Source organism: Arachis ipaensis, chromosome B9, assembly GCF_059453495.1.
Source record: "Arachis ipaensis isolate K30076 ecotype BB chromosome B9, ASM5945349v1, whole genome shotgun sequence".
NCBI lineage: Eukaryota > Viridiplantae > Streptophyta > Magnoliopsida > Fabales > Fabaceae > Arachis > Arachis ipaensis.
Genome location: NC_142444.1, coordinates 158330854 through 158353679, shown reverse-complemented (window position 1 = coordinate 158353679; position 22826 = coordinate 158330854). Strand labels below are relative to the sequence as shown.

The 22826-nt window shown below is 34.0% G+C and overlaps 3 protein-coding genes, 1 long non-coding RNA gene, 1 other non-coding gene and 1 pseudogene across 8 annotated transcripts; 3 read left to right on the top strand and 3 right to left on the bottom strand.

Annotated features, from left to right (window-relative positions):
* Positions 1 to 728: 728 nt before the first annotated feature.
* Positions 729 to 2291, top strand: LOC107618877 (octanoyltransferase LIP2, mitochondrial). Its single transcript, XM_016321053.3, has 2 exons — positions 729 to 960; positions 1451 to 2291. Exon 2 carries the CDS (start codon positions 1454 to 1456, stop codon positions 2153 to 2155), a length of 702 nt encoding a protein of 233 aa, XP_016176539.1. The 5' UTR covers positions 729 to 960; positions 1451 to 1453; the 3' UTR covers positions 2156 to 2291.
* LOC148546918 (uncharacterized) lies at positions 1592 to 5994 on the bottom strand. Its single transcript, XR_015899006.1, has 4 exons — positions 5266 to 5994; positions 5020 to 5159; positions 2326 to 4223; positions 1592 to 2045 (listed from the first exon to the last, which is right to left on the bottom strand). It is a non-coding gene; the product is annotated as an uncharacterized LOC148546918 (long non-coding RNA).
* A 246-nt stretch (positions 5995 to 6240) lies between these two features.
* LOC107616137 (endo-1,4-beta-xylanase 5-like) lies at positions 6241 to 9020 on the bottom strand (annotated as a pseudogene). The gene is made up of 7 exons (XR_015899990.1): positions 8826 to 9020; positions 8693 to 8739; positions 8226 to 8448; positions 7931 to 8097; positions 7683 to 7781; positions 6775 to 7567; positions 6241 to 6591 (listed from the first exon to the last, which is right to left on the bottom strand). The product of XR_015899990.1 is annotated as an endo-1,4-beta-xylanase 5-like (transcript).
* A 2040-nt stretch (positions 9021 to 11060) lies between these two features.
* Positions 11061 to 13142, top strand: LOC107618684 (cyclin-like protein). 3 transcript variants are annotated; one of them, XM_016320813.3, is made up of 4 exons: positions 11061 to 11234; positions 11519 to 11756; positions 12291 to 12324; positions 12415 to 13142. In XM_016320813.3, the coding sequence occupies exons 1-4, from the start codon at positions 11176 to 11178 to the stop codon at positions 12993 to 12995; spliced, it is 912 nt and encodes a 303-aa protein (XP_016176299.1). In that variant the 5' UTR covers positions 11061 to 11175; the 3' UTR covers positions 12996 to 13142. The 3 variants fall into 3 exon arrangements, with proteins under 3 accessions (XP_016176299.1, XP_016176298.1, XP_020966819.1); XM_016320812.3 differs by having other exon boundaries at positions 11075 to 11234; positions 12264 to 12324; XM_021111160.2 differs by having other exon boundaries at positions 11081 to 11234; positions 11474 to 11756; positions 12264 to 12324.
* A 1928-nt stretch (positions 13143 to 15070) lies between these two features.
* TRNAN-GUU (transfer RNA asparagine (anticodon GUU)) lies at positions 15071 to 15144 on the top strand. The gene has a single exon. It is a non-coding gene; the product is annotated as a tRNA-Asn (tRNA).
* A 131-nt stretch (positions 15145 to 15275) lies between these two features.
* LOC107619090 (Glycosyl hydrolase family protein) lies at positions 15276 to 18133 on the bottom strand. The gene is made up of 5 exons (XM_016321306.3): positions 17417 to 18133; positions 17172 to 17341; positions 16964 to 17061; positions 16116 to 16877; positions 15276 to 16027 (listed from the first exon to the last, which is right to left on the bottom strand). The coding sequence occupies exons 1-5, from the start codon at positions 18104 to 18106 to the stop codon at positions 15387 to 15389; spliced, it is 2361 nt and encodes a 786-aa protein (XP_016176792.1). The 5' UTR covers positions 18107 to 18133; the 3' UTR covers positions 15276 to 15386.
* Positions 18134 to 22826: the final 4693 nt, after the last annotated feature.

Below are 22826 nucleotides of genomic sequence, written 5' to 3'. Positions count from 1 at the left end.
AATAAAGATATGAAAAGGAAATGCGTCAAATCAATTATAGCATAGTGGCATAGTGATAGTGCAATGAAAGAGCCAAATAGGCACATCTTTATTATTAATAAATAATAACTGAATATATTATTTTAGGGCCGACACAAATTGTTTTTATTCACCGTCAAATTAAAATAAGTTTGTCTTTTATCATTCTAGAGATTGGTCGGTTTTCAAAGCTGAAAATATGCTATTTTTTGTTTCACAATATTAAATTTTCAGAAGATTTAAAGTATTTAAAATTAATTATCACTTTAATATTTGTAACCACCACCTTATCAATTTATTCCAAGTATTATTAGTAGATTATCAAATTACTAGTATAATTTAATCAATTTAGATTGATTTAGTACTCACCGGCACGACATCTAAAAAAATTTACTAGATTCTTTTAATTATATTTTTTGGTTTTCTAAAAGAAAAAATAAGAGTGAATATCTCATTCGTCTCCTGATAATTATCTCGAAAATACAATGAGATTCAAAAAAAAAAATATCCAATTCGGTCTTTGATTTTTTTGGAACTGACTAGTCCTTATGTCAAAAAAAATAACATTGACCTTTTTTTTGGCATAAAAACCTTGTTATCCTTTTAAAATAATTGTCATCAATTGGATTGAATTTTTTTTAAAGGTCTCGTTGTCTTTTGAAGTAATTGTTAAGGGCTATTTTAGGTTTTTCTCAACAAATTATTATTCGACACTGTGTCTTCACTTGTCATATTGCATCATCATCGTAGTAGTCGTCCGCTTCTTCTTCTTCAATCTTTGGAATGTAGATGCAGAGATGCTAACATTCTCTGCAACATCATCAACTTGAGCTTCCTTACTCTCTCATCGACACAAACACTTGCAAGCTCTTTTCCAAAAGCACCTTCAACAATACCACCTATTTCAACATCACATTCAGTTTCTCCATTGCTGCACTAATAGTAAACACCGCGCCACACTCTGCTCCAATTCTACCATCTTTCAATTTACATCCATCTTGTACTCCATATCCAACATACTCATTACAATCTCAATTAGTTAAAAAATGAGAAAAAAAATCTTTTATTTCAATTGAACCAACACGTAGTTAAAAATAAAATTATGATCTTTTTTAACCTCTATTCATTCTGCTTGTTTAGATTGATTTTTTTTTTTAACTCTGTGGAAAACACATTTACGTAAAAGTAATAATTTTCTTCAAATAAAGCTGGTGTATTTATATTTTGTAGCTTTGCTCTGAATGCCCTTGAACTGTTTGCTGAAATGTTTCTTAGACCTGTTTTTGTAGATGCAAAATTCTGGTGCATGATACTAAGATATACATATGACTTGAACTAACTAACTTTCAAACATATGGTATGACCAAATGATTTTTAAAATTGGAATGTTAATAAAGCAGATTGCATGATTAATAAGTTTGTTTGCCAACAGGGAATGAGGGTTTTAAGAAGCCTTGAGGTCTTGAAACTGGGAGTTGTCAACTACTTGGATGCCTTGAAACTGCAAGAAAAGCTGGTCTTGGATAGAAAATCTCATAGGATATGTGATACTCTTCTGTCTTTGCAACATCCACCTACATACACTGTTGGCAAGAGACGAACTGTTCATAATTTATTAATCCCACAGTCGGAATTGGAACAAATTGGAGCTGAACTTCACTACACACAACGGGGAGGAGACATTACATTTCATGGTCCACACCAAGCCATTTTATATCCTATCATATCACTTCGCGACATGGGAATCGGTGCTCGAAGTTATGTGGAAAAAATGGAGCTAACTATGATTGAAATGGCAGCTCAATATGGTGTGAAGGCTTGTCCTGGACTAGCTGGTGAGACAGGTGTGTGGGTTGGAGAAAGGAAGATAGGTGCCATTGGTGTTCGGATATCAAATGGAATCACTTCTCATGGTTTGGCATTCAACATTGACCCTGATTTAAGCTACTTTAGGCACATTGTTCCCTGTGGAATTGCTGATAAAGAAGTTACATCACTGAGAAGGGAGACAGATTCTGTTCTTCCACCTGAAGAAATAATACAGGAGCAGTTAGTTTCTTGTTTTGCAAGAATATTTGGTTATGATAACCTTATCTGGAAAGAGGATGCTTCAGTAGTTACTGATGGAACTGAATGAGATGAAAGTATTTTAGCAAACAGATAGTTGTATAACTTCTATGTTTGCTTTTATTCTTTCTTATGCAAAGATGGCACTGAATACAATTCCACACATAATATAAATGTATCTTCCATTAACATTGTGTTTTGGGAAATAACTCCATTATTGATTTCTATGGAAATGCTTACCACTTTAGGAATATAATGAACTCGTTTGTTTTGTTTATGTTACATGCAGATCACCAAAATACATTTTGTACTTCATGTTCCTGGAAAGTGGTCTTGCCTGTCAAGTTTAGCTGTGACTGTCACACCTAATCAGGATTAAAAGCAATGATTCAAATTAATATTGTCAAGAATATCAGCAAATGAAGACAAGCAATTTTATATCATGTGAATTAGTCACATGATACAAATTGGCATGTGATGTAAAGATTGTAGAAATGTCAGAGTAAGTATGAGATTTGATAAGGATCACATGACATGCTCCTTCCTTTCCACGTTCTAACCCACCAAAAAACAAAAATGCATTGTCCTTTTTCCCCTTCATATCTAAATCTGGATCTTCTAAACAACCATTGATTGGTTGGAGAAATGTTAAATTATGTTTAATCTCATCATTGTAAGAGTGCAAGCAAGCCGCTATTTATGCATTACCCGATAATTTTGATACTTTATCAGAGTCCATGACTCAAACCTCTTAAATTCTTCATTTTCCACAGAAATCTTTAACCACCAACAACCTCTTCACTTTTAGATACACTTGTCTATTCCAGTTCTACCTTAGCCATAAATTACAACACAAACATGCCTTCCAACTCTGTAATGGGGTAGTTTCAAGCACCAGAATTCCTTTATAATAACTGTTGTCAATTGTTGTTTCAAATAAAATCTGCCATGAAAGCTGCCACTCAGCGAGCTCTGGCGGATCTCTTCGTCCTGGTTATCATACATTTAATCATGTGCTCTATAGTTTCAGTCAATTGTGAGAATAGAATTAATCTGATAGATAGGTTGGCGACGCAGAAGCTGCTAGCTCATGCCGCCTCCTCAAAAAGTATAGATAAATTGAAAAGATCATATGAAGCTTTTCAGAAATCTGTAGAGCCGAGTTTGAAGAAGGCTCCTTCAAGCAATTCGAATCCAACACACAACAGATGACTCAAACGGAAAGAAGGATCAACTCTAATCTCTTTCTTTATTTTTGTAGTTTGTGTAACTAGTTAGTAAATCTTTCCTTTCATTTAATCAAAGATCATAACTTTTCACTTAGCTGTTAGGACTTTGATGTATTTTACTTTTGTCTGTTTTGGACTAGGAGGATAATATCAAACCATCTAAACTTTTGTGGGATCACATGATACTGAATATTTTGCACTTTTGGACCAAAAAAAGGGTGCAATTTTAGTGATCACTAGTACTCAGATTATGCTAATAGTGACAGCACTTTGTAAGATGTTAATTATTCATGTTGAATTAATGTGTTATTAAGTTTGAATCTGAAATATGTGTTTGCTGAGATTACAATATTACTATAGCACATCCTCTTTGCCACAACTCCAAAACCCACAATCTTAATTTAACTGAAGAGTCATCACAACAAATGATTCAGGTCAAAATGCATACCTAGAAGTTATCAAACATGTACAAAGTTGAAGGATCTTAATGAAATGATTTCGAGTATTACTATCATCATCTTTTGTCCATATGGAAAGAGATGTATAAGACAAATGTGAATATTAAAGAACATTTGGAAACTCATCATTTAAGTCTGAATGCACCAATAAAACAGAGCATATGTCATGGCCCAAAACGAGCCATGACCGGCGCTTAAGAAAATAATCCCTAGCAAGCCTAACCGACTCAACGATAAATTGAATACAAAAAATAACAAATATTTGAAATAGAAAATTACAATTTCTAAAATGAATAAATACATATTCTTAATAAAAGATAAAATAAATAAATATGGATGGATCCTGCCTGTGACATATGGAGCATATACATCTAGGAACTCGACAAAAATAGATACTCATTGCAGATTGTGACTCTTGATTAGAAAATCTCACATAGTCAAGTATTTGTTCCTGAAAAATATTTTCAGAAAAAAAAAGGGTGAGTTTTGCAACTCAGTGACTAGACAATACATCTATAATCCACATGAGACCATATAAATATTATTATCAAAGTAATTTAAATTAGAAAATAGCAGTTGATAATAATAAGTGAATCAATAAGGGAGTTCTCATACAGAAATCAAATCAAAAGTCCACACATGGGCGACTCCACCTCTATGGGTAGCCCTTTCCTCTTGTGTGTCCTAACAGAATAACAGATCTAACGTGTGGCCTACACGTTAGGCTAGCAACACCCCTGCTAGCTGGAGTCTGAGTCAGATGCATCTAAGTTAACGTCATAACCGCCGTTAACTACGGTTTTCTAATACGAGCCTCCCAAACCAATTCAAAACATATAGTTTCAAATACAATAAATCTTCAATCTCTCAAATATATATATAAGGTATCGAATCAAATCAATCAGATAATATTTTTTTATCAGAAATCTTTTCAAATCATACTTTCTCAATCATAAAAACATATTTTATAATTTTAAAGTGAGTGCCAACAAATACTTTAATGTTTCAAAAGTATATATTCAAATAAAATCAATATTTTAAAATAATATAAGGTTTTATCAAACATATATATATAGTCTCATGTAAATCTCTAAAGTATGAATTTCATAAAAATAATTATTCAGCTATAATAAATCAATTATTCTAATCAAATCAAAGTTCTTCAATAACAGTTTTATAAATATAATTAAAAACTCATAATAGCATAAACCAAAAGCTTAACGGTTATAAATGTAAAGCCTACTCACAGCATGGTCCTAACGGACCGAAGAGACCAAACCCAGAGTGTCGAATCCAAGATAAGGAGGATTGAAGTAGAATAAAACGAATGAGCGCAGAATTTAGACCGGAGTAGCGACAAAATGGAGCTGGCGATAGTCCCGGAAATCTAAAACAGGCAAAACTAAAATCGAATTAAAACAAGGACAAGACAGATTAATTGGTGGCATAATAGGACATGAAAGCTAGAGCAGAATCAAGGAAAAAGGCTGGACCGGGATAATGACAGGAACAGTTCAACTCCAGTGGCAACGACGACTTAGTTCAGGTACATCCAAACGGCGACAGGAACAACGCAGCAGCAGACGTCCCTCCTTGGTGTTTCTTGGCGGCAGAGGCGCGGCGGCCATAGCAGCAGCAGCAGCGGAGTTCCAACGGCGGCAAAACCTCCCTGCGACCCCTTCTCTCTCCACGCGCGTTCTGTTTCTCTCCCAGCGACAGATCTGGCGGCGTGAAACGGAGGCACGAACGGCCGCGATGGTGGCTGGGCTTGACGGCGACGACCCTTCCCGTGGCGGCTCTGGGTAGAATGGCGCGTCTTCCCTCTGTTTGCAAACCTCCATGGACGGCAACGATGAAGACCTCAACGGTGACGACGGCGACACGAGACGGTGACGCCTCCTTCTCCTTGCACGACTCTCTCTCCCTCGGTTCTGGCCTTCCTCACGATGACACCACGGCGGCGACGGTGGCAGTGATGCCCACCGGTGCCACCTCCCTTCCTTCCTCTTCTCTTCCCTCTCCGGTTCTCCCCCTCTTCTCTTTTCCCTTTCTGTTCTTTTGTTCTGCTGTTGGAAGGGGGTAAGGGTGGCTAGGGTTTTGGTGAGTGTGTGAGGGAGTGTGTTATGTCAGAGTTAGGGTTAGAATTTTGGTTTGGAAAAAATAAGAGAAGGGTATTATAGGGATTTTACAGCATAGCTCAGTGTCAGGGAAGTGAAGATGTGCCAGGCTTCAAAGTTTAAAGTATTATACTTTAAGGAAACATATATTTTTTTTTATTTTTTATTTTTACAATTTGAACTCAATAAGTATATTCAAATATATTGGGTGCTTGTTTCATAATACTAGAGTGAGGGAACCTACTTTGATCGTTCGTTTGTATGACTATTGAAAATCAAATTTCATAAAAAAATAATATTATATAATATTTTATCAGGATCTTTCAACGTTGTACATGTTTGCTATAGCTTTTATGAATGCATTTTGACATGGATGGTTTGTTGTGTACAATCTTTTCTTACACTTAGATTCAGTGTTTTTGAGGAGTGGCCAAGAGGATGTGTCACAGTTACATCATAATCTCCATGATGCAGTGAAAAATGTATAAATCCAGTGCTGTCTGCTATGGCTTTCTGAGGCTCAGTTTGCCACTCACTGATGAGCTTGTCCACAACGTCACCGGCCGGAGTATTCTGAAAATTCTCATCAGTGAGAGCCATGTCCTTGAAACCTGCAGCTATTGCCGGACCGACAAACATGATGATCCCTTCAACAGAAGGATGAGAGTATTCTTCTCTTAGAATTTCTTCCAAGTGCTCTGCCTGCTTCCCATCAAAAAATCAAGAATGAGAATACAATTTGGTGTCTTATCATTAAGTCATAAGCTATAGTTAATTAAAGTAGTACAATTTTATTCTAAAATTCTAAGAAGATAGTCTGTATCGAATTCTAAGGACAACACTGATCAAATTAACATGTTTTCATATCTTAAACATTAGAAATACCTGATTTGGATCTGAATCCACACTCACTTCTGTGAGCCATATTGGAAGTGAAGTAGTATCAAAAGCATCAAGAGAAGCTCTCATGTAAGTAAGATTTGGCTGGCCAGCAGTGAAATGGCCTTGCAGCCCTATTGCTGCTGATATTCCTTCATTTCCTGGAAATGACCGAATCTTCGTCATTTTCGCAATATAATTGGCTGGGCTGGGAGCTCTATCACCACTATATTCAATAGTGTTATACTCATTCGTGAACAATAATGGTTTTGGATCAAGCTGGTAAGTTTTAGAAAAATACTCTGCAGAAGCATTTTTACCAAGATTGTCCTCAAAGAAGCTGAAGTGGAGATTCTCATTCACCACATCCCATGCAATGAGTTCACCTTCATGCCTTGAAACCACAGAATTTATTCTTGTTTCTACTGCTTCCCTTAACTCATCAGAAGATAAGGACTTGACCCATTTAGGCTGCATGTTTCATTGTCCCAGAAAATGTTGTGGCCTTTGACACTAATGTCATTCTCTTTGGTGAAATCCATCAGGGCATCTGCTATGGTGTAGTTCTCTTGGCCTTGAATTTCCTCTGTGCTATACCACTTCATGGCATTGGCGAAAGTTGTATATTTGAATCTCGATGCAAACTAGTTCTGGTAATCGCTGCTTGTGAGGATATGGAAGTTCATTCCACATCCAAATGGGAAAACAGACTTTTTTTTGGTTTGATGGTGACACTTGCTCCTTCTAATGTTGTTTCATTTGTATGTATTATTTGGAACCTCACCTTGCTCTTACGTACCTACAAGTTTAATTCAAAGACTTAGTCTTGATGGAAGTAGAACAGAAGCATAAACTTTCATGCTTGGTATGCACACTTTTAACTAAAAAAATTAGAAGGGTATGCACTTGCTTACCGTCTCAATGCTTTCATCTTGATGTGATCTCCATTGCTCTTTGGTAAATGGTTGCAAGGAAACACTATCAGCCCATATTTCCAGCTTTGAGTTCTTGGTCTGCATGGTTGAATCAATTTCACTTCACAAAATTTGAAAGATATCTAAATAAAAGAAAACCAGAACCATTTGAGAATTTGACTATTTTTTTCATGCTCTTAAAGCTGAGAAACATGCAGGTATTAAGTCTAGAAAGTATTTCACTTCACCTCAAAAAAAATCTCAGCAGGGCTTGAGTAGTTGGTAAGTATGCCACCTTTTAGCAGAGTCCAGCATCCATGCTTTGCTACCACGTGGCCTCCTCGAATCAGCTCAGTTGCATTCGTTTTAAATATAACTGATACAGTGTCACTTCCTTCACTGAGCTGAAACCAAGCTGAATATGGAAATAAAGTCACAAACTTCTGGTTGAAACAGAACTCATGATACTAGAGATAATAACAAGTCTAGAACATAGATTGTATGTATGAGAATGCTGTCTTCAAAGTTCAAAGTCTAAGTTACCAGTAAAGTTGTATAGCATTCCTTTCTTAAGTTGGACCTTCTGGGAGAAACTATCTGATGGTTGAGTCCTGTTTCCCACAACAATGAATCTATTGCCTGCATTGGATATTCGTTCCTCGATAGAACCATTTTCGAATACTGTCCAACCATCTATGCTGTGATCAAATCCTGGATTTATTATAATGCCTCCACCATACTGTGCTCTTGGTGTTTCTGCCACACACTGCTTCATCAAGGCATTGTCAACAACCGCTATGTATCAATGGTTTATAGAAACTATCACATAAATGGTTTAAGTACTTGTCTGGTTTAAGTTATATTTTTAAATTATCATGTATTCTTGAACCTCAGAAGCAAATGGTGAACATATACAAATATGTAGCAGCTTATGAAAAACACTTTGTAGTATTCTACTCTCCATTATTTTAGAAAATGATTCTTATTCATGAGACTTTATGTATTCTTGCCTCAGTAGTAGCAGAATAATCATAAGGTAAGGAATGGACACCAAGTCCTGCATTTATTCCTAGATATATTAGTTAGTTATATATGGTGAACAATGTAGATGGCACTGAAAGAGAGGGAAAGAGAGATATAAACCTGAGATCACTAAAAGCAAAGAGGTGCTAAAGAATAACTTGGAGTCTTCTGCAGTAGTCTTCATCTTTTCACTTCTCAATAAAGCCTTCTCTTAATAAAATTTGCAGTGGCATCTGAAGAGGAATGCACATCCTTTATGGGAATAAAGAACACTGTTAAAATGTTAATCAAGCTATTGCATACGGCAAGAGCATGAATTTGGTGAGTTACAACTCATATTTGGCAATGAAAAATATACCTCAAATATATAGGCAGGAAGTGTTTGGTGAGTGGCAGTGTATTAATGGAGTTTGATAGAGAAGCATGCACTAAATTCATGATAATGTGATTGATGATGATAGCTATTAGCTAAGCTTTGATGGAATACATATACTCTTGTCTGAGTGAAATGTAAATCCACTCAACCAGCACAATATTCATTGTGCCATGGCCATACATGTTTCTTAGGCTTCATTTGTTTTTTTGGACTGAAACTAAAATTGAAGGATTAAAACTCATGTGTTTCTTAGGTTTCATTTGTTTGGTGATTATAAATTGGAACTAAATTTTTAGTTTTAGACTTTTTGTGACATAAAATCTTAGTCTCTTTATTATCTTATTTCTTTTTAGAAATACATAGACAAAAATTTTTAGAAACGAAGACTAAAATTTTAAATATATATTTAAAAAAAATACTTTTATTTAATTTTGTAAATTTTAAATTTATTTTTTAATTTTCGTATTTATCTTAAACTAAATATAATATTGAGATATAACTTAGTACCGTATATTTTACATCAAACACAATATAAAAATTTAATTTAGTTTCTATATTTGTCTTTTAATTTTTATCTCTTAATCTTAGTTCGGTTTCTCTTCCAAATGCAGTTTTGATATTCCCAAAAAAAGATTTTTCATAACCTACATTTTTTATTAACAAAGTTTAGAATGTCCCTAGCAAATTGATGTAAATTAGTTTTATATTTAGAAAAAATGAGTAAATTATTATTTTTATTTATAAAAATTCTTATATACATAAATAAATTAATTTTTTAGTATTTTTATTTATCCGTACAAACAACTAATATCTTATTAAAGAATTTGAAAGATAAAATAAAAACTCTCAAAGGTTGATGACATAAAAAAATCTAAGTTTATTATTAACTTATATTTATTACCCAAGTGAATTTTTTTTCCTAATTTTAAAATATTTCTTGTTAATTTCGATGGATCAAATTTGTATCTCTCATGACATTTAACTTAAAAACATGAGTTAAGATATTTTTTCTCAACAATAAAATTTCATATTAACTTAGAGAGTATAACTGTGTGTTCTATGTGATGTGCAAAACCAAAGTTTATCATTAATTTTACCTAATATAGAGATAATTATAGACAAAAAATATTAGATGCATTAATTTGTTATGAATAGTTTTCTTGTATATTTTTTATTTTAATATTAAAAAGAATTCATAAAAAATGAGGAAAAAATAAAAACATCTTTTATATTCTAAAAACATATAAAAATATATAGATAAAAAAATTACTTCCCCTTATTTGGATACATCTTTTGAAAAATATGTTAGAATCATATTTTATGAGACTAAGGTATAGTATTATTATTTTTCAATAAAAGATTTTATTTTTCACATTTTGATTTTACTTATCTTGTGTTTTAAAAGTATATTTTAATAATATAATATACGAAATTTCAAATTTTTATTTATTTAATGCATTAAAATTTAAAAATATTTTATACAATATTCTTAAAAATTTATATTTAAATTAAATTATTCTATTAATTTTTATAGTTTTATCAAATTTATTTTATAAGTTTTTAATTAAGTTCTTATATTATTTTAAATTTTGTAATTCAGTTTTTATTATACTAAAAATATTTCTTTTAACAAAATATCTTTAAAATAAAAACTTTTAGGTTTATAGATTTAATTTTTAAATATATATTTTTAATTAATTCATTTTTTTTTATATAATAAAAATTTAATTATAAATTTAGTGAGGATAGTAAATTTAAGGTGGAAACTCAGGTGCAGTCGACTTCATGTGAAGTTGATAGCTGAGAATCGTTAGATGGTTTGACTAATTTGACTAAATTTTTATTTAACGGTTCTCAGCTATTAACTTCACGTGAAGTTGACTACAGCTTAGTTTTCACCTAAATTTAACCTTATTTTCATGACACATACGAACAAGATGAAAGATGAGGATCGTGCGGCTGGTGTGTAATGTTGAAAGAGGCATTGGGTAGAATCCGCCGCATGTGAGAATGGATAGCATGAAGTGGCACACAAAGAGAAGCTTAGCCCTAAAACTAAAACTAGCTCAGGATCGTTGAACACTACAAAATCTCATGTCTCGTCGAGACTCTGATTCGAAGCGCCACCATTCTAAGTTCGATTCAGAATCCAGGTATGCTAACGCATTATCCTTAATTCAGGTTCCTAATCGCTCTTTTTCTTAATGTCTACTTTTATATTTTGTAATCGCATCATTTTCTGTTCAAACTAGGGTTAGTTTAAATTCACTCTGGTATCATGTTTGGATTAGCATAGTTTACGATCAAATGCTTATTCTCAGAAATTTTGGAAAGTTTAACGAAAAACACAAAGACGCTTTTTAAAAAAAAAATTATATCTGTAAAATTCAAGCAAAGGCGCTGGTAAAAGTGAGATGATGTGTGATGCTATTTTTAGTCCCAAGAGATATAGAAGGGATGGAAGACAAGAAAGAGAAAGAGAGAGGGAGAGAGAGAAGGACAGAGTAGCAACAAATGGAGGAGACCATACGGATCGGGACCAAAGACCCAATTTGCCAAATCGTTCTAAGGAAGTTAACAAAGATGTTGCTGACAAGAAATCAAATGATCATAATGAACCATCCAAGCATTCATCTGATCCTACTCAACCTCCAAGATCCCACTCTTATTATCAGGTGTAGTAAAAGCTACAAAGTAATTGTTTTTTAGTTTTTTTATTATTATTATTATTCTAGAATTGAGTAAATGTAGGAGCATTGCTTGTTTACATGTGAACTAAGTTGTTCCAGTAGACCTGTATCATATAAATGTTAACAACGGTCGTGACTGAATTCTGGTTTTAGGATACTAATAGTTTGTACTTGCCTAGTTGACCGTCCAAGCTGTATAAAAGCGATTCCTCTCCTAGAATTGCTGAAAATTGTTCTCACAGACGTTGATTTGTAAGAAGTTGCATATTCATCATCTTGGGCTGAAAGCAATGCCTTAATGATCATTTTCAAGATGACCTGGAAATTGTTTTTCAGCTGCGGATTTAAAATCATTTTACATGCTTGATTGTTTATTCAGTTTATCCAAACTATTTTTCGGGTGTGATGTAGCGGGATTCTTGTTCAGCCCCATGCTTTCAAGTGCCCTCTCATGTAACCATCTTAGGCTTGCCTATGCATGTTTTATAACAGCATGATGAACGTGGTAATGCTGGGCAGGTTGGTCGAAATGCTGATCGTAGGGAAGCTGGTGGTGAGTTTCCGTCCTTCTTTAAATACTTTTGGATATATATTAACCGTTTGGTTTGTTGTGTATGGATATTGACACCAGATATTCATGCAGGAAAAATCTCTTCTCAAAACAGAGAGTATAATGAAAAGGTGGAGACAGGTCATAGTAGAGAGCCAAGAGATGAGAAATCACATACTAAATTGGATGACAGTTTCCAGCGACGGGGTGGTTTTTCTGAGAGGAAAGATGAGCAACCTACTACTACGAGGAGAAGGCCAGCATTTAGGGAGAAGAAGATTCCAGTGGATTCAGGAGAAGTTAATCCAGCAACAAGGATGGTGGTAAAGGCTATCCATACTGACCAGTCTTCAGAAAGGAATGAAAGGAAGGAAGAAAAAAGCAGCAACCCTAACCATATGGATAGACCTGAGAAGCAAAATGCAGATGACAGATTACCAAACAGGACTGAAGCTAGGAGGGATGGCTTTTCATCAAGAGTTAGGTATGGGGCCAATGGAGGCAATGGTAATTACAGGGGAAGAGATAGATTCCATGGAAGACAGGGTTATCAACCAGCCAAGACCCGAGCAGAGAAGTGGAAACACGATTTGTATCAAGAGGTTAATAAGGACCCTACGCCAAAGAACGATGATGACCAGATTGCAAAGCTGGAAGCACTCTTGGCTTCATGATATCTGAAAAAATAGCCAGTATTTGATAAGCTGTAATGATTGTTTTCTTGGAAATCATAGTTTATTTCGTGTTTTGTCGAACAATGTCAAAAGATGACTTTGCAACATTTGCTGATTACGTTTTATAAATTACATGTTGAGAGTTTAGTCCTTTTGGTGAATTTTATGCATGTCTGTTAAAGTTTACTAACCCAGGAGAGTATGCCACCAACTAAGAAGTATTTAGTAAGCCAGTAAAGGTATCGGAAGTTTTATAGTAGAACCAAACCATTAATGAAACGGCTATTTTCCATCTTTGAATTTTTTATTCCTACCAACCTAGAGAACTTTCATTGTTGAATAGTATTTCACTTTTAACTTTTTATTTTTTATTCTTGACAATATGAAAACTGAAAAGAAAGTTCTTTTATTTCACCAGTAAATGAGGTATTCAGAGTAACTAATCAATTTATATCTGGGAATCAAAAAGGAGTTAAATAAATAATGAATCCAAAGCTAGTCGTGTTCATTACAGTTGATACTCTAAGAATCAGTCTTCAAGAGCAGATGTATACACAATTAGATGACAAATAATGATACTCACCCATCATCTTAAACAAATGAATTATGTAAATACCAGAAAAGGAGATAAACAATAATATCTAAAAGTGGCTGGGATAAGATAAATAAAAAATATTGAACATCTTCCATTTTGCATCAATTAGACTTTTGCAGCAAAAGATTTAGCACTAGTTGTGGCAGCATTTGGAGGAGGAGGAGCAACAGCGAAAGGGCCTCTGGGACTGACCAAGAAGCTATCAACACCTTCAGCTGTAGTATTATTGTTGGGAGGGTGAGACTCAGACCTTGTTCTCCTGTGAGATGATCCAGTGAAGGAGTCTGACCCCAAGAGCAAATGGTAGCTCCGGTTTGAGCTCTCGGAATGGGACAAGCTCCTCTTCATTCCATGGTGGTGGTGGTGGTGATCATGATGGTGATTATTTTGGTGCTTCTTTATCGCTTGATAAAGATATGGAATCAAACCTTCCATTCTTTCCCTCACAAGTCACAACTAATAACAGCCTTTGACAATCTTGAACAGCAGATGAATTTTTGTTCTTTAATTTGGTTTGTATTGCTGAAGGTTTCTAAGGAGGAAATGTATTTATACTGCAACAAAATTGGTGTGCTATGAAAGGTACTAAGAAATTTCCACCAGTGCCACAAATGAATGGGATGGAATAATTTCATTGACTTGTAAGGTCACTTTGACATTAGAATATAGTCATTAATAACGTGTGATATTTTATTATTAGTTAGAGAAGTAAAAGATTAATGCATGTATGGTGTTTTTAAACAATTTTGCTTGCAATAAAGGGAAAAGTTGGTAAGGCTTTGAATAATTTAACTCGGCAATTGGAAATGGAACTGCAATGCTCGAGTATGATAACTCTGACTTTGACTTTTGCTTCGCTTGTCATGTGTTCTTTGTATCTTATATAATAATGATATGGTGGCAACTGCTTCAATAAAGATGTCAAAAATATTTTCTTATGATAATTTTTGTTTAAAAAGTATAACTTTTTCATTTAGTCACACTTTAAATAAATATAACATTTTTATAATATATAAAAATTAAACTCTACAACTTATTATTCAATAGTCAAAATAAAATATTTTCACATGATAAAAATTATAAAATTTTTATTAGAGTAGTCACCTAATAATATATGGATGGATATGGTCTTATCTGGATATAGTTTTGACCAATAGGGATTAGATATTCCTTGCTTCGGCGGCTGTGTTATTGCGCGTAGTGAATACTGAATATCCACAGGACTTTGTTTTTTTCTTATAATTCATGGAACCACAAAATTAGTGATTGTGTGAATTCATTCATCAATTCAGTGACATCCATTATCCATATGGAACTAATTAATTAGTGAATTTAATGACAGCATTATGGTATAGTTAACATTTGTCAACGAATGGAAACACGAATAACACCCGGTTAGATGTGCACTAAACTGACCAAAAGATTTAGAAATATAGAAATTTAATAGTAGTATGTTTTGATTTTTAAATTTAACCATCAAGCTGGAGTAGCTCAGTTGGTTAGAGCGTGTGGCTGTTAACCACAAGGTCGAAGGTTCAAGCCCTTCTTCTAGCGATTATGTTTATCTATTTTTCTAGTAATTAGTTTTGTATCAACTTATTTTATATAAATATAAATATTTAATATCATATCAAATACATCAAAATATCTGAATATTTTGTTTAGGTATCAAAGTAAAAGTGAACTAAACACAAAAAAAATTTCTATTGTACTTATCAAAATGTAATTAAACTCATCACTTCCATAATAATGGATAGATAGTGTTATTATGTTATGGCTATTTCCCAGCAGAGGTATCACTGAGACATGAAGTGTTCTCCATCCACAATCTCTGAAAGCTTAAAATCAATGTTATGTGTGACTTGGTTATCACTGGAAGAACCAACCACAATAGTGTTCTGTCCAGTGATCAGATTTCTCTTACCATCATCATCCACTACTGATAATTCTTCACATAAATCTATTTTCACCGTTACAAATTCTGTCATCCCAACCTTAACTTGCACCCTTTCAAATCCTATCAGCTGCATAATTGGAGCACCAGGCACAGGCTCGGTCATTGCTGGCTTCCAAAACACTAGCACCACATGAGATCCATCAAAGGGTCCATTGTTCTTCACACCAATCACAAGCAAGAATGTTAAGTCAAGGCAACTTATGGTGGAAACATCAATTGCTTGAACATCGGTGAGGAACTCAAGTTTTGAATGAATGGATGATGAGTTCTTGATCACTATGGTGTTGGGAGCTGATGCTACATAGGTGGTGAATGTGGAGTAACTTAATCCATGTCCGAATTCATAGAGAGTGCTTCCATTGTAGAACCTGTAGGTTCTTCCAGGGTAGTTCCTGCTTCTATTGGCTCTCATGTTCATGTCAGTCATTGGTACTTGATCAACATAAGATTCTGGGTACCATGTATAAGGGGACCTACCACCTTAAAAATAATATAAATACTTCAAAGTTAGTTTCTTTCTAAAGCTTGGTTGACATAATCTATGGTCTAATGACAGAAAAAACATTACCTGGGTTGTAGTCTCCAAATATTACTTGAGCTATGGCATCTCCACCAGCTTGACCAGGATATCCAACCCATAATATTCCTCCTACGTTGCTGACACTCTTAGTGAAAGAAATATCAACTGGGCCAGCTGCCATGATCACCAAAATCAATGTTCCTTTTGTAGCTTGAGCAACATCCTTAACAAGCTTCTCTTGAAATCCAGGTAGTGTCAAGTTCTCTCTGTCAAGGCCTTCTGCTTCAATGGACTGGTCTAATCCCACAACCACCACAACTGCATCAGCACCTGATGCTGCCTTAGTTGCTGCTCCGAAAAGGCTCTGAGTGCTGCACTTAACATTGCTGCAGCCAGGTGCATAACTCACAGAAGAAATGTACTTCTCTAGTCCTTGCAATGGACTAGTGTAGCGGCAAGGTATTCCAGCATAGTTGCTAATCATAACTGTGGTTGCATTGGCATTTGGACCAATCACAGCCAGTTTCTTTATCTTGGTTTTTGATAAGGGAAGAGATCCACTATTTTCAAGCAAAACTATTCCTTGCTTTGCAGCATCTAAGGCTAATTGCTGATTCTCTTGAGTGCATACATCAGATGGTCCAAGATTTGCAAATGGAAGTGATTTGGGGTCATCAAAGAAGCCTAATCTCATTAGAACTATGTAATTGTACACCAGTGCTTGGTCTACAACAGATACATCTACCTTCTCCAACTTCACTGCATTTGGCGTGTATTTTTTTAGAAAGTCCCCACAATTCATATTTAAACCTGCATGTTAATGGTATGGTTTTTCTTCCTTGTCAGAAAAATTGTAGAATCTTTTTGTTGGTGTTAACATGAGTGATGATATTTACCTGCTTTCAGTGCAAGAGCCACAGCATCTTCAGGTGTTGCAGTGTAGTGAATTGCATCATAATATACTTCAATTGAATCACAATCTGAAACAATATATCTGCATGTAAAGTACAACATCAGTGAGCTAAGCTTCACTTCATTGTCTCATATAAAAACTAAAAAGAAAAGAATTGAAAATAACTGCATTTTATTTCATAAATGACAAACCCGTCTAAACCCCATTGGCCTCTTACTACCCCTTTGAGCAGGTTTGGATCAGCACAAGTGGGAACTCCATTGACCCTATTGTAAGAACACATGACACTACTAACATGACCTTCCACCACACAGCTCTTAAATGGAGGCTGATACGTGTCCTCCAAGTCTTGCTTTGTCACCTGAAATATACAATCAATTTATACATTACAATCTTCATATGATAATGATCATGCACTAAATTTGTAAATCTTTACCTTAGCATCAAAATGGAAGCGATCAATGCCTTTCCAGTTATCAAGATCATAAGCAGTGTAATGCTTACAACAACTTGAGACCTTAAGGCGATCAGCTTTGGAACTAGCTTCATCAGGCACTTCTTGTAATCCCTTGACATACTTGACAGCATATCTAGACACAACAAGAGGGTCCTCTCCGGGAGTTTCTTGGCCGCGACCCCACCTTGGATCGCGAAATACATTGACATTAGGACTCCAGAAAGTGAGACCAGCCAAGTCCACATTGTACATGGCTCTGGCCTCAGTAGACACAACTTGTCCCATGTTGTACCAAAGTGTTGCATTGAAGCTTGCAGCTGATAGAATCACTGCTGGGAAGCTTGTGGCACCAGGGACCCTTTTGTCAAAGCGTGTCCCTGGACCCAAGTTTGATACACCATGAAGTGCCTCTGACCACCATTCATATGCAGGGACACCTAGCCTTGACACACCGCTTGAAGGGTTCACTAATTGCTCTGCCTTTTCTTCAAGTGTTAGCCGTGAAACCAAGTCTTTGGCTCTAATCTCATATGTTAATGAAGTGTTACAAAATGGGAATTTGCTTCTTTGAGAAAAGCCTTTGTCACATGCATGCTTTTGGCTCCTAATTGGAACTACCACAACACAAAGGCAAAAAGATAATGACAACAATACTAGTTTATTCTTCATGGTCTTTATGGAATTTCTTTATGTTATGTTTGTGATCTCTCTGGTTTGATTTATATATAACAGATTATAGTGTGGTTGCAGGTTGCTTGTGGATTGAGATATATAATGATTATAGGATGCTTAAATGAAACAAAAGCAGCTTTGGTTCTTCCATTTATAGCATGGCACCACTAGCCACATGGTCCAGCACATATAAACTTACTAATATAAGTTTAGAGTTTATTTAATGATAACTGTTGATATATAACGTTACTAAATATGATAAGGTAATTAATTATAAGAAAGCCAGTGGGAGTGTGACACTGTTGGGAAATGGTGATGTGAGATGGATGGATGAAGGTGGCCTGGGAAGAGAAAGAGAAAGGGTAAGGGTGCCTTTGAAGACACATTAGCTCATAAAAGTGCACGCTACTATATGGAAAATGTAACACCATGAAAGACACTTATAAGTTTTATGCATGAAAATTATTATTGAGGCATTGTATATCTTTGATTACTCAACCATACCATGTAAAATTTGATATTTTGGCAGTACTTGGTTTCATAGTCCAACTCAACTCTCTGATATTGTGTCCTTAATTAATGAGAAAATTGTAAGGAGTATAGATAATTTTAGAAGGAATCTCGTTAGGGAGACAATGAAAAATCTTGACAATATGTACAATTGATTAGTTATTTAGCCCAATAGGGATAAATAATAAAAACTATTTCATAGATTATCTTAAATTCAAAAATTTTGATTCAGTTATTTCACATCAAATTTTAAATTTTAAATTTTTCAATTTTAAATTTCAAATTTTAAAAAATTTAATTAATTATTTTAAAAAAATAATCATTCAAAATTTTAATTTACCAAAACATTTCACTTCAATATCCTCTTCTTTTTCAACCGGCGGCCACCCCACCTTCATCAATAATCATCCCACTTCACTTTCGCTACTTGGCTTGCCACACATCACTCACCCTTAGTAAAAATAATCATCCACTTAAGAATAAAAATAATCATCTGCTTACTTAATGAATTGAACATCCAACATATTTTAATTATATATAACTAAACCCAATCAAGTCAAAATAATCATCTACATAAAATTTAAAATAAATATCCGCATACCTACTAAAATGACCATCCTAAATTAACTATTAAAATAGAAGAAGAAGGAGATGAATAAACAGAAAAAGCAACTATGATCCTCCAATAATTTAATTTTATTAAAAAAAAAATATAATTTGAACCATGAGTCTTATGATTTGATATAACCATAAAATGAAAATAAAAAAAAAATGTTTGAACAGATGAGGAGAAGACGACGACAGTAGGTGTGAGGGGGCCGTAACACCAATGCGACCGTGACCCGTCCAAACAGTCACGCCTTCAACTGGCTGATGAAGGAGGCAGGAGCCAGGCGGACGCGAGGCGCGCACACCGTGCAGGTTACTGACGCGGAGACAGACCGGCGCCGAAAGATGAGCGTGCGCAATGGGTGAGCGGTGCAGGACCGGGGCTGACCGAAGCAGCTGCTGCCAGCAGGGGGGAGACGCGCGAAGGAGGTTGGGCGCTGCAGTTCTGATCGACGTTAATGAAGGCTTCAGGTCACGCTGCGCCGCGGCGGTGGATGTTGAGGGCTACGGCGGCCGGTGTCTGTTGCAGCGCAACAGATGAGAGAGGATAGAGAGGAGAGAGAGGGTGAGGGAGATCGGTTGGAGGTGTTCGTGACTGTTTGGAATCCTTATACCTTATTTGCTTTATATTTAAAATTGGAAATAATTTTATAATTAATTAATTTAATTATCATTTAATGTTAATTTAAAAAATACCCTCATTGTCACATTGTAGACTAATTATATTGGCTCATCGTACTTCCTCCTTCGAAAGTTTCAATACTCGTTTAATCGGATGAGTGAGCTGATCACTCGATCAACTCGTTGGTTACGAAAATTCTTTGTTAACACTTGATATTGAGAGAACAATGTAGGGGTGACAACACCATCTAAACCCGCGGGTTCTTAGTGGGGCGAGTTCTTGAGCGGGACGGGGGTGGGGCTGGGTTTAGGTAATACCCGCCCCGGTATATATATAATATATATAATTTTAATATATAATATGTATAATATATATATAAAATAATTAGTAAAATGATTAATAATGTTGTATTATATTTAAAATTTTACTTTAATTTATGTTATATATGTAATGATGGTTATATAAATTTTGAAATTTATTTTAATAATTATAGGGACAAGTAGTGGCGGAGTGGGTACCCGTGGAGGCGCGTTATGGTTCAATTCTTTATTAACCACGAATAGAAACGAGACATATTTTATGCGAGTTATTATAGGGCGGAATAGAGTCGGATAGAAGAAAATCCGCCTCTACCCGCTCCTTTGCCACCCCTACAGCAATGTTTCTCTCTCACTCCATCCTGGTTATTTTGTTTTTGATAACATGACTGGGCCAAGGCCCAATTACCTCTTTTGTTATCAAATTCTCTCTTCTCTTACTATTTTGGTTGGACTCGTCAACTACATGTATTTGTAAAGTTTGGTTGATTCAAAAAACTTGATGGTCCAATCCATACCCAAAACGCTTATTAATCATTTTCCAATTTGAAGCCCCAAAGGTAGACGAAAACCACAAGAAAGAAAGAAAAAAAAGAGATCCACTTGTGAAGAAAAACTAAAGAAAGAAAAGGAATTCCTTTTCACATTAATACATTATCATCTAAATTCTTTTTTTGTTAAGAAATAAATATATTACTTTAAATTGTGGTACATTTACAATATGTCACTTTCAATATTTATAGAGTACTAAAAGGCCAAAAACATTATTTAATTTAATTCAGCTTTCTTATCTTCAATCCGGACAACCAATTTTCACATAGCTTACAGAGAAATCAATATCTGATGTTCACACACACACACAATTATACATTTTCCAATAAATTTAAGTTTTCTTATTTCTTTATAAATATGAGCCCTCACCCTAGCAGCCATGAGCCATGGATGATGGAAGCTGAACATCTCCATGATTCACGGTTGCCAGGAGAATCTTAGTATGATAAATCATAGTTTGTTAATTACAAATTTGTGTAGCAGCTTCTCATTTTGTTTTTAAGTATTGAGCAATTAAAATTTAAAGCGTTATTGTTGCCATCTTAATTGGTCCACGTGAGGTTTCTCCAAACACTTGTCAACTCGTGATTGGTTGGTACACGTTTTCATTTGAACCTACATATGATAATGCATTGAAATGCTAAAGAATAATATAATTATCCAGTGTTAGATTTCTTATTACTTTTTCAACTACATAAGATATTCAAAATAATAAATATTTATATATATTTTTATTATTATAAAAATCTTGCACGTGAAGAACACTTTATAATTAGGTAACTACTCAAATGAAGAGGCTAAAAACATTTTTTTATGAAGATTCTTGTATTAAAAATGTATTTTGTTTGTTTAGCCACACTTTAAAAAAAATAACATTTTTGTAACACATCAAAATCAAACCATACATTTTATCATCTAATGGTAAAAAAGAAGCATCTTCATATGAAGACAATAATAAAATCTTTATGGTAGTATCCACCTTATAATTATTATGGTTGAGCTTTTTTATAAAAAGACACAAAAAATATTATATACATAAAAAATTCACTTACTAAATTAATTATGATATATTTATATATAAATATGTGTATTATTTTATTTTTGTAATATATTTTATATTTCACATAAAAATTTAGTAAAAGTCATGTGAGGAATAATAGATATGGTTCAGTTAGTGATTTAGTTATACTTTATTATTATGTGTATGATTCAGTTTATTAATTATTATGGTTCACCTAATGTGCAGCTAACTATGCATATCTGTTTTATTCTCAGACAAACATCAACCCCCCGGATTAATGAGATTGATGCAGTGTATAGTCTATTGGATTCAATGAGATTGTACTTTCTACCTTGCAAATTATAATTTGAGAATTAAAAATATATTTGAACACAACCGAATCTTAGTTCTATTACTAGATCATTATTTTTTTAGTTAAAACTTAATTCATCCATCCTAAATTCCTAATTATACTTTCTTCATAAGTGTGTGTTTGTTTTTTTAGACTTGACAAGAAAGAAGCAAGTGTTAAGGTATTGATTTTTTTTGTAAGTCATTTGTTTTAGGAGAAAAAAATTAGTTATACAATATTTTAATATTTAAAATAAAATTCGAACCTTTAACCTTTTTATTAAAATATTATAAGATTACATGATAGAATTTTTGTAAAATAAAAATGTTTAATGAGCCAAGCTCAATATATTAATTCAAAGTAAATTGATTATTTATTGTGGGAGGAGGTTAAAAAAAAGTAGGGTGATTTTTTATCGAAAAGATGATAGCTTATGTATCTTTTTTAAGGAGGATACCAAAACTCTGATACCATGATAAAATTGTGAAAGAATAAGAAGAGAAGAAGAATATTATACTTTGTATTTTTTGATTGATTGAATTGAATTGTATTACAAAGATAAAACTAAATATATATATAAAGCATTGCCTACGAAAGATAAAGTAAAGATGAGATAAGATAAGAAAATAACATAAAGATAAGATAATAAATACTAAAATTATCATTGAATTTATGTATTCTGTTGGGTTGAATTTGTGGATAACGAGATTTTTTTATTATTGTCATGGGATAAGGTAGAAGAGTAATTTAATAAA